At 46.8% G+C, this 17203-nt stretch overlaps 1 protein-coding gene across 6 annotated transcripts in view; it reads right to left on the bottom strand.

Moving 5' to 3' along the window:
* The window catches only part of Ptch1 (patched 1), a 67974-nt gene that overhangs the window by 42358 nt on the left and 8413 nt on the right, over positions 1 to 17203 (bottom strand). For 3 of the 6 annotated variants that reach the window (XR_003847311.1, XR_003847310.1, XR_003847312.1), the window contains exons 1-2: positions 16998 to 17183; positions 15199 to 15391 (exon numbers count right to left, since the gene is read on the bottom strand). Coding sequence is in view for 2 of the 6 variants with exons in the window: in XM_008855121.3 (XP_008853343.1) it covers positions 15199 to 15391; positions 16998 to 17183 (379 nt within the window). In the remaining 4 variants the exon portion in view is untranslated. Of the gene's footprint in view, positions 1 to 15198; positions 15392 to 16030; positions 16199 to 16997; positions 17197 to 17203 lie in introns of those variants that run through there. The other 3 variants (XM_008855121.3, XM_029557180.1, XM_029557179.1) reach the window with 3 other exon arrangements.

Raw genomic sequence — 17203 nt, 5'->3', positions numbered from 1 at the left:
AAACCAGGAGGTAAGATAAATCAGTAAAAGTCACCAACAATAAAGCAGACCACCCCAATTGCTTGTACAGCAAGGAACCACTCATGCACACACAGCCAGGTTAGCCACCATCTGCCCCAGGCCACAGGGGCTGCAGCAGAGCAGCTGCCTGCCACTATGCAACTTATGGGTATACAGCCCCCAATGAGTGCCCTCAAGAGTAAGAAAACCCAATGCAAGTGGCATACTGCTAGACTTTACTGTACTCTTTCAAGCCAATCTCTTATCACAGGGGGTTTCAGAAAGAAAGGCTATTTCCAAAACAGAAAATGCAATTCGTGGGCCCCACTGCAATTTTTATGATGCATATTAAGATAACACATAGATTTTTAATCAATTTGTCATACACACTGTCTTGTGTTACATTTCTGAATTCTTTTTGCTCTAGTGCTATTCATGACTCTGTTGCCAATGTGACCACCAATATCAGCCCAGACAAGAGTACCACAGGATAAAATACACCAAGTTGAACCTCTTAAGTCTAATGTATCCTGAATCCTACTAATGACTACTGATAAATTTATTTCTGTACATTATAGAGCTGTATCTTAGAGCCAGTGTTTCATTTTGTATTTATGTTTCACCAAATGATTCAATAACTTCAATGAAGTTTAGCTGCCATTTATTTCATTTCAGCCAGTTATTAAACCATTCAACTCACGCAGCCAACATTTGTGGATGTGTATACAATTATTAGGTGCTAAGTACTGAGACTGCTCAGTAGACAAGACCGGGATCCTTTTCTGTTGCTTTGTTCCAAGAGGGTTGCTGGGTCAGCACAGACAGTGCACAAGTAAATTAAATGTCATCAAGAAAAAAGGTGGTGGTGCCATGTTGAGTGTTGAGTATGCAAGGGGGGCGTCTCAAAAGAAAGTTAACATTTGAGGTGACTCTGAAGAGCTGGGGACCACCTAAAGGAGGAACCAGCAAATGCAAAGCCCTTATATTTCAGCAAGGAGAGAATGGAGGCCATCGTGGCTGGAGCATGGTGAGACCATCATTACATCATTCATTTGGTTGCATAGGTAGATTTACCTCCTTCTCAAATATACCTGCATCACCAGCTCATAGCCATTCAGCCCATCTTACAGCACTCACTCACCCAAGGAGCCTCAAACAAGCTAGCTATAGAAAACAGAAACAACTATGGACAGAGCAGTTTTACGGAGAAGACTGACTCTAGGTAGCTACTTCAACAAACTCCTATCATAAATCATGGCTGAATGACAGGCAGAAGCTGTTCATTACCTGCTATCTTCCTTATCATCCTTGAGTGTGAAGTTTTATACTCAGAAATCCCAAAGAATCCAAACCCATTTCAGATTATTCAAATTAAAGCCCTTGTCTCCTTCAAGGTCAAAGTCCCCCTTACATATTTTAAAAATAATTTAATATTCCCAAAATAATTCAGAGGAAAATAACTATGGGACAAAATGAGGTATAAAACCCAGTAGCTATAGTATAGGTCCAGTGAACCATTACAGTTGACAGCTGTAATTGCTGGGTAGTGGTCTATGGATAACACTTAACCTTCTTTCCTTTTGGGAGGTTCATCTAGTGTTAGGTTTAAAATGAACATCTATAAAGACTTCAGGAGAGAAACAGCGAAAGAAGAGAGGAAGGGAGGGCAGAAAGGACAAGGACATGTGAAAGACACTTGGTAGAGATCTGGATTAAAACATGTTCAAGAGCTGGGGGTGTGGTCAGTTGGTCCAGTGTTTGCCTAGCATGCTTTGGGTTCAGTCACCAACACTGCATAAACCAGGCATGGTGGCACATACATATACGCTCAGACCTTGAGAGGAAGAGGCAGGAAGATCAGAAGTTCTAGGTTATCAAGGCCAGCCAGAGATACATGAGACCCTGTCTCAAAAACAAAGCTCAACACAAAAACAATCATATGCATCATTACATCCTTAGTACTTTTTGTGCTTAAATATACTATCTCTAACAATAAAATAACCACCAACCTCTTTGAACAGGACTCAGGATCCAGAGACCCAAAATAATCTCTTATGCTTAAGTGATGCTTTCCATCACTCAAAGTTCTTGAAATCACATTATTTACTTATATTTTGATTGTGGCTGTTCCTCCATCAAGTTGGGAACAGCTGTGTTGCACAGGCCCTGAGCATGGGAGCAGGGGACCTCAGTTCCCATCATTGCTACCTTAGGCAGGGAGATCGGGATCCCTAATGGGTATCTAAGAGGCAAAACTGCCCTGAATGCAACTGCCCAGCCAGCCTCCTGATTTCTGAGTACCACCTAAGAGTGTAGGTACAGCAGAGGTGGTTCAGACTACCAAATTCCACCTTCCAGACTACATGAAACTCATGGTTGAGCTCTTAGAATGCATGTAAATAACTGCTATATTTAAAGGGCAGCAACATTGCTTTAAAGACTTTTCCTTCACTCAGGAGATGCCACTGTTAACAGGGCCTTGCAGACCATGGCCCCATTTCCTTCTGGTCTCCAGAGGATCCTGTTAGATGGAGCAGAGATAGATATAGAGGGAACAGACAAGCAATCAGTCCTGTGCCCCCTTTCCTTTAAACTCTACATCACATTCTCCAGAAATCCAAGCTGACGCCAGTCCTCTGAAAGAAGCACCACAAGCATCACATTTGCAAAGCATCTGCATCAAGCTATTTATCCTCTCCTCTCCAATCAGACCCATGAGCATGGCTTTCCAAAGAGAAACATGGGGTAGGAGACATTCAACCAAGTGGTCCATCCCCTCCAGATGGGCATTATTCCAGTTTCCTATAGACCCAAGATGACCCCCACGATGTCCCCTGCTGAACAATCACTGCCTTTCAAACAGAGCAGAAGAGATGACTGTGTCATTTATACAAAAACGTTTTAGCAAAAGCTTACTGTAAGCTATATAAAGATGATCTCAAGGTTCAGTTCAGCTGTTTTTTTCTCCATGAAATTCCAAGTCTTTTAAAGGAGGCACATTTCCTGCTCACTCACCTCTGTGAGTGAATGGAGGCATACCAGGAACATGGTACATACTTGAATGAATGAATGGCCTCAGCACAGAGTCCTGGGAACAGGCAGTCATCTGTACAAGATATTAATTCCCCCCCAAAGCCCCCAAAAGTCAATCAGTCAAAACAAATGACCCTTTCAGACTGAAAAGTACCCACTCAGAGCCCAATTAGGAAAATGGGGTCTGTGTATACGAGGGCACATTTGCATTTGATTAATCCCGTGAATTATCTAGCAGCCTCTAGAGAGATTTTTTTTTCTTCACCCTTTAGTTGCTTTCAGGTTCTTCTCTCAATGATGTGGTTAGTTATAGTGGGGCCAAAAGATACAAATTTCTAAAAAAGGCATAACTGCAAAATGATTAGCACTGGCTCGTTCCTAAATTGAAAAACAAAAGATGATGGAGTAACTTGGGCAGCTGGCTGAAAAACTCACAAGGTGAGGTTTACTAGCTCTGTACCCACACCTCTTATTCATGGGGGTGGAGGGTGCTGCGTAAATTTCTGAACTTTTTCCCCTCCTGTGCCCTGAGGTGTTACCATGGGAAAACACTGGAATCAGTGGGCTCAAAAAATATAGGTCCTCTTGAAAAGATAACCACAAAACACATCTACCCACTTGCCTATGGACCACACAAGACACCACGGAAAGTCGAACATAGGTAGTTTGCAGGCTCCCATGCAACACTTCGAAGAAGCACTGGGCATGCATCCGTGCCCCGCCCCGTGCCCCCTCTTCCCATCCCACAGACCAGCAGCTTGCATTACCATCTGTTATCAGGTTCGTCAGGGCTGCTTCCTCTAAATGGCTTTCCCTGAGACCAACCCACTCGCCCTGTCAGATGCAATCAACTCAGACCAGCACTCTGCCACCAGGCCTGCTGCCTGTCATAGCTCCCAGCTCCCAAGACAACGCTGCATCTGTTGGTGGCCCCTTCATCGGTCATGTATTGCTGTGGCAAAGGAAGGACACGCAGGACACCACCTTAGACTAGTTACTGTGTTTTCCTGACCTCCTGAAGGGCCCAGACAGAGGCATCCTCTGTCTCTCACTGTGTACTTGCCAACTGTGGACTGTTCCAGGTTCTAGGGAACATGGCCTCACCTGGACACTGATGCTACAAGTCAAGTCTCATCATTCTGCAGGAAGTGAACACACCCAGGGAGGTCCAACTCTACCAGGCAGTAGAACCAGAAACCAAGACAAGCGTCTTTCTTTAATTATTATTTTTTTAATCAAATTCTTAGTTGAGGCCTAAGGCTTTCTTTAAAAAAAAATAAATAAGAAGGGGCTGGGTATGTTGCCCCATTGGTAGAGTGCTCACCTAGCAGGCAGAAAATCCTAGCACAAATTTAGGCTTGGTGGCTCCTGCCTGTGAATCCAGCACTGGAGAAGTAGAAGCTGGTGAATCAGGAGTTCAGGGCATTCTCGGCTACATGAGACCCTGTCTTAATAAATAAATAAAACCAGAAAGCACCTAACAACAAAACCAAAGTATCTGCCCTTCATAATTAAGGCATTACACCAACCCCAGTTCTATTCTCCAGCTTTGGACTTCTAACCTTATCCTGCGGGGCCTCTTCTACTCAAGTGGGTATTGGGGAGAAGACACTGCAGTCCCCACCCCTTCCTTGGCAGGCAGGCTCCCTGGCCTCTGGGGAACACCACACTGGCCTCACCTCTGCATCTGTACAGGGAGATGCATGGCACTGGGGGCCACTTTCATGATTTTGTTGCCATTGGGATTAGCTGGATTAGGGGCCAGCACATAAGGACCCCCTGGTGCCATGAGGAAGTTTCATCAACCCGGTCAGCATGGTGTGTGAACTATATTCTGTCAACACTACCACTTCTTGTAGCCACCAACCAAAAATGTGGGGGAGGGGGAGGTAGAAAAATGCTGTGAGTGTAAAATGTATGAACTCATCACTGCAATGAATTCTCTCAACAGGCATTTCAAAGTGCAAACGATTCAAGGGTGTCCTTTCAAACAAGGACACAATTTGATTTTTTTTTAATCTGCGAAGAATTTGGTGTCCCCAAAGCCCCTTTCCCAAACTAGGCAAGCAGTTTAAGCAGAATCCCATCAAGGCTCATACTTCCAAGATAATTCCAGCACTATCTATACAGCATTTAATGTGAAAGAAAACAATGTGGGTAGGAAAGCCGTGTAGGGAATAGAGCTTGGGGCGGGGGACACACACACACACACACACACACACACACACAGTGCCTGAAATGTTCCTTCAAGGAAACCCTGTCCATTTACCTACCCACCCAGACCCACACGTACACAAACCTGCCTCAAGTAAATATCAACTGTAGAGAAAGTAATAGTATTTCTGCAAGTGTGTGCACGCGTGCGCAGCTACAGTCCCTCTTGCACAAACCTGGGCTGTCCCATCAAAGCCGTATCTGTTATATTTCTGTCTTTCTCTTGTTTGGCGTATTCACCAAGGAGAGAAAAGGAGGTAAGCTTTGGCGGCCCTGACCTGCAGCTGGAACACAATACTTTCGCACAGCCCTGCCGACCCCTGACATAAATTTTACACCGCAGCTGGCATTTACACACTCAGCATTACCATATGTATAGCTGCTCCGTGCTAATTATGCTAATCACCTGTCTAACTCGCTGCTGCGAAAAATGGTTGTATTTAGCAGTCCAGTGCCTACCAATGAAGCTTACTGTGTGGCTGAAATGTACATTCAGACGGCCTTGAATGGCAAGATTTTTCCACGTTGCTGGCTACATTCAGGCCTCAGAAAAATTTATTCAAGTCAACTGGTTTCGGTCCGCAACAAAAAAGTTACGAGAAAAAAGTGAGTGTGTTCTTGCCCTAACATTCTGGATCTGCTTGCAAGCAAAATGATAAATCAATTGGTGTGGGAAACAAAAAGGAGGGAGATTTCTTTTAGGAGCCATGTGAAACTGTAGCCTATTTAAAAAAAAAAAAAAAGAAGAAAAAAAGAAAAAAAGGGGGTCATCCTATCCCCAAATCTCTAGAAAGAGCAGTTAATAGATATTTAGTCCTAATCCCAGTTCTCTCAAACTGCAAGCTTTGGTTGCAGTTAAGCAAGGTATTAAACGTGCAACTTTTTCCCAGACCATATATAGACTAAAATGATAGTATCATATTTGTCATATTCTTTTTTTACTTAGTGTAACAGTGTGAGAACTTCATGAGAGAAAAGAACTTCTTAGGCAGCTAGGAAAATCTTTTGTTATTTTCTTGCTTAGAAAGGCTACTTAAACAGAGGCAATGTGTGATGGTTAAGTCTATTTTGTGAAGGTTTCTGGTTTCCCACTAAAGGAGCAAAGGAAACTGGGGAGTGGGGGTGGGGAAGATGGGAGAATTCGAAAGGCGGGGGGAGCAGTGAAGGAGGGAGAAAGAGGGCATCAAGAAGCCTCTATTTTCTTTAATCTCAAATTTCCCACTTTTATTATCACCATTTCTTGAAGCAGTTTTGTCAGTGAACTCTATAGAATGGATTCCTTAAACCAGGAAAATATTAGTGCAGCTATTTTAACAATTCCCAAAATCCGATTTCTTCCTAACTCACAAAATATGTTCTTAAAAAAAAAAAAAAAAGTCTGAGTCTAGTCCTTCCAAGGACTGCTGAACACAAGTTCTGTAGACGCATGGATGATATCCATCTAAGCATTTGGATTTCCTCTAACTGCATGCAGCACTGTTTAAATACATTTGACTAGACAGTGGCCCAACATATTCAGTTACATGCTCACCCTCGAATGACCATCAGTAGCCTACTCCTTACCTCCATCTAGAAAGCAACAGCAGACTAGAAGGCCATGCATTTTACAAGGCATCTTGGGCCACCCCCCAATGCTACAAAACAGCATTGTGATAAATCTTGGGCTTAGACCAAGAAGGTGAACCAAGCCAGCAGGCTTTCTCTGACACTGTAGGAGGTCCTGAGTAAAGCAGGCCTCACTTGGCCTAGCTTTCCCTCACCTTTCAATTTAAGTAAGAGCAGATGGCAAGAATGATGTTCACAATAACTTAGGGATGCCTCTAAGAGGGCATAGCTTTCTTCTTATTCATTCCCAAACCCTACACTATTCAACTTGGGCTTGAACCCAGGGCTCTGGGCATCCTGGAGAAGTGCTCTGGTACTGAACCACATCTCCAATCCCCCGTGCAACATTTTATAAATTTATCTGACTCAAAATTATCCAAAGCACATCTTGCTCTCTGTGGCGTCCAAGTTCAAGTTGCTATTTGTTGCCATTCCAAAGTGTTAATTTATTTGGGTTTTGTACTTTCAAATCTTGACTGTGCAGCCCCAAACTCAAGCAGAACTACTGCACTCTGGGGACAGCCAAGGGCCTGCTCTGTCCCTCCTGGTCTCCTGCTTTTCTTAAATCGGAGATGGACCACCCTGCCTCATGGCACAGAGCAGTGTTTACATTGCAATCCTTGACTGTGTAATACATCTGGCATTTTTGGGCAGGATTCCTGAGCTAGGGGCCAGAAGCCCTTAAGCAATGATTTAAGGGGAAAAAAATTATGCACATTGACTTAACAAAGCCCATTTCTAGCCCTTTCTGCTTACTTCTGTCCATGTTTCATCAATAGCTGCAACTATCTCCACTGCTAAACGGAGCATCTACTACTCTTCTGCATTTATCCCAACAGTAAGGAAAAAACCTTATGCCGCGCTATGCATGGCGACCAGCTGCTCTTTCACTGGCCACACCTCCACAGTCAGTGGTGCTAGGGACCCACATGCAGGGTGCACTACTTGGGCCAATTCACACCTGGGTTTCTAGGTTAGAAATAAGGTCCTGCCTCCACATTATAAATCTCTCCAACAACGCTGTCATTCATTAGTCCACTGAAGACAGTTTCTCTAACATAAGGCAACTGTTCGTCAACTATGTTCTAAACGCCAAATAAATTCCAATAGACCCATTTCCGTGAGGGGCAGAAGATGGGATACAACTTTGTGGACACTGAACTCCTACAAACCTCCCAACACACAGACAAGTTTTTTCTCAATGGCAGCATTCTACTATCTTGGAAGGATAAATACTTTTTCTGCCTAATCTAGTTAAATGCTGATATGCAGAAACAAGTTAAGACAATGAAGTGTAAAAGGACTAGCAGTCTAGTCTAGTATAAAAGTATCCACAATCTGATTTGAGAAAGAAAGAAACCTAGTGAGTATTATCCTGTAAGGAACCCAAATTCAGAGATTGGCAGCAAAGAAAAAGGAATGTAAGGACTTGGGTTTCCACGATCCTGATTGTATCTGTATATTCAAAGAATGTTCCCATTGAAGATTCCAAGAGCTTCTTCTTCCTATCCAGGCTGAACTGCCTTCCCCAGCAGAACCCTTTGCTCTATGGGATGTCACCCAAGACCTCTCAAAGATGGAACATCTAGGGCTATAGAGTCAGCTAAAATTTAGATAAGAAAATCAATCCTCTTCGATCTCTAGCCAAGCTCCATATTCCCAAGGGCTTTGGTAGGCATTCCATCTAGCAAAAGGCTGAAGCAGGGCATCTGGGTGGGAATGTCAAGGTTTATGCCTCGGCAGCACAGAGATGCTCCAAGCCCCAATTCTCCCCTATGTCATGTTCCACAATAAGGACAGGGGACCTGTCCTTAGTTCTTACATTCTTCAACAGTTTTGTGTACACAGAAAGAACTTGTCCCTGTATCCTAGTTATCACAGAAGTTTGTAAGAAAGTCAGGAATCTTCAACAGGAAAGTAGCTCTTCCACTGGCTAGCACTGAAGGAAGAAGGTGGCCATGAAGCCCACCACCACCCAGAGCACATACAGCTCTGCACCTAGTGTCCTACAGCTGGCTCAGAAGAACACATCTTCTAATTCCCTCCTGTCAGTGTGTGATTGACCAGATGGAGATCTTTTTAGATTGGAACCACTTGGAAGGAAACAAACTGGGGCGGGTCAGGAGTGGCTGGGTGGAAGCAAGGGCAGGAGGGGAAAAGCAAAAGACAGAAAGGAGGAAGAAGGAAGCAACCAGCTCAGGGGCCAGGAACAGGCCCTGGGAAATCGCAGTACAACAGGCAAATCCTACAGGGATGGTGATTTTTAAGAGGTAATCCCCTCAACTTTTTCTTCCCTCCATGGTAAAAGTGTGCCAAGAGTTAAATGACTTTTGTGCAAAATGGCTTCCATTAAATTTGCTCTCCTTCAAATAATTTTAAATTATTCCTGGATTTGCTGTAAGAGCTAAAAAGAGCTTTAATGTCCCAGTACCTGAGCAGAGTAGCACTCTTCAAGGGTTCATTCTTGGGCAGACAGCTGGCACTGGTCATGTGGGGGCTGCCACATAAGAAGCCCATCTCCTCCGTATGAGCCTCTCTCTACAGAACTGCACTGCCCTTATCCCCCAGCACGAACAGTAAAGCAAGGGCGGGCAAGTTCCACCTCACCCCAAGTGGAATGGGTTCCGGGGGTCACAGGCAGGTCAGCTTTGAAGGAGAAAACCAAATGAAATATAAACATGGCATTGTGGAAAGCAGACAACTCTCCCATAGCTGTCCAGCCAGCATTAATCTCGGCATCAGTGTGGTGCATAACCTAAACACAGGGACCGGGCGGCTCGTACATCTGGAAGCTGTCATCTCCTGGAGACCAAGTGCTGGATGCATCTGCAACAGCTCAGGGCACAAACTGCTTCTGACTTAATGGTGGGTCAAAACTGGTTGGCAGAAGAGCTCTCAGGGTCCGGTCCCTCAACTGCCCTGTGTGGGAGGTACCTGAACCACTTGAAATTTTTTCAAGTAGTTGTTGATTTTCCTCTTTCAATCGTTTTTCTCTAAATACAAACAAATACCAACAAATGCTTGCCCCTCCTGTGTACACTTAGTCTTTAACACTAATGACCACTTCTTCTTCTTCTTCTGTAAGTGTGGGGAGACCCAAGGAAGAGAGAGAAACCTCATTTCTGTGTCTTTCTGTCTCATGACTATAGCAGTAAACAGAAACCAAGCAGTAAAGGTAGGGCAGAAGAGGCCACGCTTGCCTGCCTGCCTAACATCTACCTGTTGCCTCCCTGGTGCTGTTGTCAAGGACAGAAGTTTCTGTCTTTGGACAGGAACATCTGAGAATAGATCAAGGTGACCCACCGCTGGACTTCTGAAAGGGGGCTGCTGTTTCAAGACGAAGCACCTCTGAAAAACTTACCTTCTAGCCAAAAGCCTCAGCCCACAAGGATTTATGCAAAATCAGTTACAACTCCCCCCAAAGTACACAAATCTAAGGTTTATTTCTTTTTTCCATGGCCTTTCCCCACTTCTCAGCACACTGTATTTTTTTAAATTTGGTATCTAATATACTAAGTAAATTAAAATTAAAATCTTAAATGAATGACATGAAGTAAGTTATCTAGTTTAGTGCAGGGCAGGGATGACACAGCAGATTGATCTCAAAGAAACCCAAGACACTGAGTCTCCCACCTCCTTAGTGGTTTTCAGTTGGGGTTTTTAAACTCCCCTCCCAACTTCCCAGGGGCAACGAGCAATGAATGGAAACATTTGGGTTGAGGCAACTAGGAGAGCGATGCTGGCACCTATTGGGTGGTGTCCAAGGGTGCCACTCAACACCTTCTTACAACTGGAGGATGATCCAGCCCAAAGCACGACAGTGCCGAGGCTGAGCAACTGAAGAATTGCGACTCTCAACTGTGCACTGTAGGAAGTGCCCCAGTACACCAAGCACAGCGCTACTGGAAGACACTCAAGAGCAAGACTACACATCAAACACATATTTAAAAAAATTATTGTTTCTCTTTAGGAAAATCATAAACTCTGATCCTCCTCCCTGATGTGGGCCTTAAAGGCCTTAACAACCAAACACCGGGGCAATATGGAGTCATTTCAAGGCTGTTGCCCTTTTCAGAAAAGGAGGCCAGGGGCTGGGCACGCTTTTATCTCGGGGAGATAAATGAACAGTCTGTCACAGGAGTATCTTGACAACAAACTTGTGACAGAGGGCTGCAGGGGAGGGGAGGCAGTGCATAAAGAAAAGAAAGCAGATATTAGGCAGTATAGGAGAATAAATCTGCTAAGCAAGTAGAAAATGCCATCAGAGAAATGGGCAAGGGCCTTGCAGGGCACTGCTTCAGATCCAAGTGAGAGCACGGGAGATAACAGGAAAAATACCAGGAGCCAAACACACTAGCACACATCCACACAACAGCATCATCTGGCAGGAAGAGCTTGCAGGCCCCCAGCCAAACACTTGACTGGCCATAGACCCCTGCAGATCTTCTAAGCCAAGACACCCACCTCCACCTTACATCCTCAGTGTGAGAATACTGGAGACCACCAGACTATTCTTTTGGATCTTTACCCATGCCATTCCTTCTGTCTGAAATGTCCCTAACCCTCACTCCTCCATGCCTGGGGGCATCTTGGAAGGTACCACTGACTTCCCGGTAAGATCTTGGCAGTTAACCACCCACTTGCTGCTTTGTGGACTGTCGTCATCCTCTCTCAGGAGTTTTGGACAATGTCTGGTGCAGAGTAGGCACAGAAAATGCATGTTGAGTGAATAATCTCCTTCGAAATGACCATTAGTGTCACTGCCACCTTGCTGCCACCATGCACTGAGTGCCCGCTACATCACTCCACCAGTTTTTAACCAAACCACGTACTCGCAAATGAGTGATGCTTGATACTGTATGACTCAGGTGGGTACCAAACATATTAGAAAAGTTCTTAAAAGGCAATCATTATACCAACATTTTAACAGAATCCAAAAGTTATCACTTATGCATGTTACATGTATGTAAGTATATGCATGTTACATGTATGTGAGTATGTTTGTGTTTGTGAAAGGGAGGGGGAGGGAAACAGAGTGGTTCCTTCATTGTGGTGAAAAGATTCAAACTGTCTTTCTAAGCCACATTTCTCCAGGATGTTAAATCAGGAAAAGTCAAGACAAAGATATGGCCATCAAATAGAGATTCCTTAATCTTCTGGCTACATTAAAAAAATACTCTAGCCAGGTGTGGTGTCACACGCCTTTAATCCCAACACTTGGGAGGCAGAGGCAGGCGGATCTCTGTAAGTTCAAGGCCAGCCTGGTCTACATAGTGAGTTCCAGGACAGCTGGGGCTGACTCAAAAAAAAAGACAAAAAAAAAATTCTAGCAGATAGGATACATGGAGTAAGTTTATGCGCATACACACATATAAAACTAGACAGATGTCGTGCTATTTTGTTAACAGGAGAAATAGCAACCTTTCTTCCTCTAGTTTGTGAAGCAAGCACCCATTATTTCCTGTAATCACACCCACAATCAAGAAAGCATCACTTGTAACAGAGTTCTTTGCTGATAGTGATGAAGAATTTATCCAAGAGACTAAAGCAAAAATGAATATAAATTTGGGCCTGCTACTCATTTTAATCCATTGACCTCCACACTGACCTTCCAGGACAGCAGGGAATTTACTCCTGAAAGCAAATGCCCACCACCTTCTACTGACTGCTAATAGGAACACTAAACTCAGAATGAACTCAGAATGAACAAGCCCTCCAGTTACTTCTATGTCGAATTGAAAACTGTGAGTGTGGAGGTTCCCCTTGTTGCTATTACTTGCATTTATGAAACTTGTTTTTCCTACAAGAGAAGAACCTACTAATGAACAAATGAATGAATGAATGAATGAGGCCAACCAAGGCAATAGCAGACTAAGCAACCTAAGTCATTAGCAGGCAAAATGAACATGAACAGACATATTGATGACCCTTAGTTTCCCATTTGAAAAAAGAATTGTTACATGAAACATGTATACACATATAATGGTATAAGAAATAAAAATAGGTACTTGACTGAATTGTAAGGTGTGTAAAAATAAATACCGGGAAAATGGTAGTTGCTCAATAATTGAGTATTGAATACCTGGCCCAAGAATCAGTCAGCTATTCTAAAGTTGTCAGTGCATAAAGGAGCTAAGACCTCTGAGGCCTGGAGCTAAGAATGTAGCTAGCTCAGTGGGAGAAGGTTTGCCTAGCATACATCATGCCTTAGGTTTCATGTGGGGTGGGGGGATGGGGATGATGACACCACCTCAAGAGGCTAAAACTAAAACGCAGGCAAAGGGACCTGTCTCAGTTGTGTCCTCTCTAATACGCTCCTACTGAACCAACTGGAGGCCCAGTTCATAGATCTTATGTTATTTAGTGAAACATGCATTGTTAAGGAAACCCTATTACCTCTTTGAACTTAAGATCTACTGAAAATTACTGCTCAAACTACTCAAAACCAACTCTCATGGTCACTGTGGAATAAGCAGTCCAGCCACTCACTTCATTTCTATACTACAGCCCTGTTGGTCAGTTACTGTGCCCTAGCACACCCCACATTTAAGGACCAGCACTTAAAGTCCCACCACCCTGCCTGCTCAAGCTACACAGCTTGACCCTTTCCTTTGGAGACCCTTGCAGGTAGTGGTGTGCCCCTGCTAGAACATCCTCTTCCCTCCTGTCTCTTCAATGCTCAACTGCCTCCTCACCTCCACAAAGGTTTTTCTCTTAATTTTCAAGTGTTAGCCTAAATTTGGTGCAAATGCACTTGATTCTAATTGTGAGAAGAACATGAAACTGCAATGTCTCCCATCACAGTGCCTAGCACAGTGCCAGGAATACTATAGATGCCCAGGTAGTGTGTTGCTAGGGGCATACTAGATTAGATGCTCAGTAAAATCCTTCTTTTAACTTCCAGTAAGAAGGAACCAAAGTGAGGCAAAGTATATGATGGATTCAATTCAACACACGTTTGTATTAATCAACCAAGAGACTTAAAGCAGGAATGTGTTTTGATCTTAACTATTTGGACTATCATTTTAATTGTCACTTTTCAATTAAATACACCACCACAAGTTGCAAAACACTGCAAGGTAAATTAACCAAATATTCTAGGTTAATTTCCAAGAGCATCCTGAAACTGGTGACCTAAGAAATGTCACATGTAACTTTGGTTTCCAAATTCTCTCCTGGGTACCTTACACTAGGTGTCTACGAGATATTTTGGTTTTAAACAACTGCCCAACTACTCCAAAGATGCCCAAAGCAGTGTTTGCTATGGCTAAAATGTTTTCAAACAATGAATTGGTATTTTCCAAAAAGAAAACTGAGAAACGACCAACAAAGAAAAAAAAAAGGAAAAGTAAAATTTAAAAGCCTATATAACAAAGAATATAAATGCTTCAACAGGGTGAGGGGGCATCTATTTTCAATTTGCAACTCCTTTTCTAAGACAGAGACTCCCCTAACACCCCCAAATTGAGGAACATAGATAAAAGGCTGGCAGAACCCCCTGAGAGAGATCCTGTGGCCCCTCCCATCAAACCCACGTTCTTAAAAACACATTTCTTTCTCGCTGCCTCCAAAACGCTGCCTTCCCCCCATAATAATTCCATCTAAAAAGCGCCCCCACCCGCGAGGAAACATTAATCTACTTTGCAAACATGCTTCCAGTATGTGCTTTACTATTTTTTTCAACTCCATCCCTCTTTGCCCCCCCCAACCCTCCCCGCTTTTTTGTACCTAGAGACAAATGTTTTTTTCCCCCAGAGTTGAAAGCTGTCCAAAAACAGGACCACACACGCGGCCGCCTCCGCAGGCCCGCGCAGAGCCCGCCCCCCCGCTGCACCGGGGGCGCGCACACTCCCAGCAGCCCGAGGGGTGGCCTGGCCCTCCACCCCCTCTCCCCTCTCCGCAGAGGCGGTGGGTGGGGTGGGGGTGGGAAGGAAGCCGAGTCCCAGAGCCCGACTGCAGAGGCTTTCCCCCGGGAGTGCGATTTCGGGGGCTCGATCTAGGCGGGCGGCGGTGCCCGCCATGGGGACCCCCTCCCGGGCCGTGCCTAATGGACTGTCCCGCAGAGGGGCCCCGCGCCCCCGCCGCCCGGCCTCGCCACTCTCTCCCACACCACCTAGCCAGGCGCAGCGCCCCGAGTAGATTACAGCGCGGCCTTTGTCGGGCGGGCCTGGCTGCAGGCCAGGCGTGCAAACAATAAACAATCGCCCCTGGAGCGGGCAGAGGGTTTCGCCAGCTACGGCGAGACTCTAGGTGTATGCTGGCAAATATCTTCATCAGACGCGGGGAAGGGAAAAGAAGGGCAGGGCCGGGCCGGGCGCGGCGCGGCGGCGGGCGCTGGTCGCTTACCTTCCACCCACAGCTCCTCCACGTTGGTCTCCAGATTAGCTGCCTTTAATCCCACAGCGAAGGCCCCAAAAATGAGCAGGCCCACAACCAAGAACTTGCCGCAGTTTTTTTGAATGTAACAACCCAGTTTAAATAAGAGTCTCTGAAACTTCGCTCGCAGCCACAGCGGCGCTTTCCGGCCAGTAGCCTTCCCCTGGGGACGAAGCAGAAGGGAGGAGTGAACGGCGGGGAGTCGCGGTCCGCGCGCCCACGCCCGCTCGCGCGCACCCTCCAGAGGATTCCCCGACAGCAGTGGGGGGCGTGGGCGGCCGCGACGCAGGGACTGGCCCTCGGGGCTGGAATCCCCGCCGGCCTGCGAGAGCACGAGCGGCGTGGGGGAGTGGGGGCAGGGAACCTCGGTTGTAAATCAGTCATGCTGCAGCGTGGGACCTGCGCCTTGGGGACCGCAGGGGAGTCCCCGTGGCCTGAGCAACGTCCGTGAGGGAGACTTGGGGAAAGGGGAAGCGGAGAACTACCGACGGTCGCAAGCACTACCGCAGACTTGGGGAGGGAAGGCCGGAGGATCCCAGTCAAGCCCCACACCTAACCCCCCCAGGCACCCCCTTCCCGTAAGTCCTGCTCCATCTAGCGCCCTCCCTCCGGCGAGGAAGGGGGCCGGGGACAAGGCCACTTTGGGAACAATCTACAGAGTGCAGCCATCGGGTCCCCAGCCTGGAGTGGTGGTAAGCGGGGCAATATCCACGTGGTGAGCGCGGCCGCCAGAGCCTTTCCAGAGCGCTGGGAGACGCCGTCTGAGCTGAATTGGGAAGTGCGGCAGCCATCTGCAACTTACGACAATATTTGTGTTCGGAAGAGGGCAGCCTCAAAGATCTTTCCCTCCTGTCCCATTCCCTCCTGGTTAAAAACCTAAAACACCAGCCGAGTGCACGGGAAGAGGCCCAGGCCGCGCCGGTGGGGGTCCTGGCCGTGCGCAGGCTGCTCTGGGCGGCGTGGCCCCGAAGCTGGCGGCGGCCCCGCGGGCCCCAGGCTGGGTACTCGCCTTCCCCAGATTCCACACATTTCAGCCAGCCTCGTAAACACAATGAACCCGGCAGCTCCGCAGACACGCACGGAAGATTTAAGGTGGCAATTTGTTTACAACTTTCCCTCTCGCCGTCAGGCAGTGAGAAGAAACGGCTCAGGACCTGGAAGCGAAGGGATGTCCTCTCTCAAGGATAATTTTTAAGGGAGCAGAGATTTCATGCTCAACAAAAGCAGAACCGGCTGCCAAAAAAGGAAACCACCTTTACTTTGGCTCCCTCCCCTCTGCCTCTCTCCGCCTCTCTCCACTCCGCCTCCCCCTCAAAGATGTTAAGAAATGTGGCACTATGGAGCTTTTAGGCTACAAACGGGGGCGGGGGAGCAGAAGCAGGAGCTCCGAGACAGGCAGAGTCGCAGTGCGGTCGCCCTCGAGGTGGTCCACTGAGGACAGTTTCCAAGACTCCGGAAAAGGCACACCAGGGAGGGCGTGTGTGCGCGCATGCACCACACACGCGCGCGCGCACACACACACGCACACGCGCACACACACACACACACACACACACACACACACACACCCTCACCCCCTGCGGACCTCAGCCAGCCCTTTCCTCCTAAGACCGGAGGGAGGATTAGAAATTTTCACTCTTCACTTGTCTGCTGCTTTTCCTGGAGAGGGAGAGATAGCGCGAGAGCGAGCGAGCGAGAGAGGGAGACAGGACGATCCCAAAGAGGAAGAGGAGGGAAGAGAAGAGTGGGAGGAGAAGTTTGAAATGCACCTTGGAAATCTGTTCCAGAGCGAAGGCGGCGTCGCAGTAGCTGGGCCGGTGCAGATAGTCCGGGTCTGGCGCGGCGCGGCGCGGTCCCCCGGTCCGTCTTCGCCTCCCGCCGCCCGCCTGCCGGCCCAGGGCCCCGATACAGCCGCCGCCGCGGTCCTGGGGCTCGCCGTTACCAGCCGAGGCCATGTTGCCGTCGCCGCCGCGGG

The sequence above is a fragment of the Nannospalax galili genome, unplaced genomic scaffold (assembly GCF_000622305.1).
Source record: "Nannospalax galili isolate Female #2095 unplaced genomic scaffold, S.galili_v1.0 scaffold467, whole genome shotgun sequence".
NCBI lineage: Eukaryota > Metazoa > Chordata > Mammalia > Rodentia > Spalacidae > Nannospalax > Nannospalax galili.
Note: the sequence above shows the minus strand (reverse complement) of the source record. Positions and strands in the feature narration are given on the sequence as shown.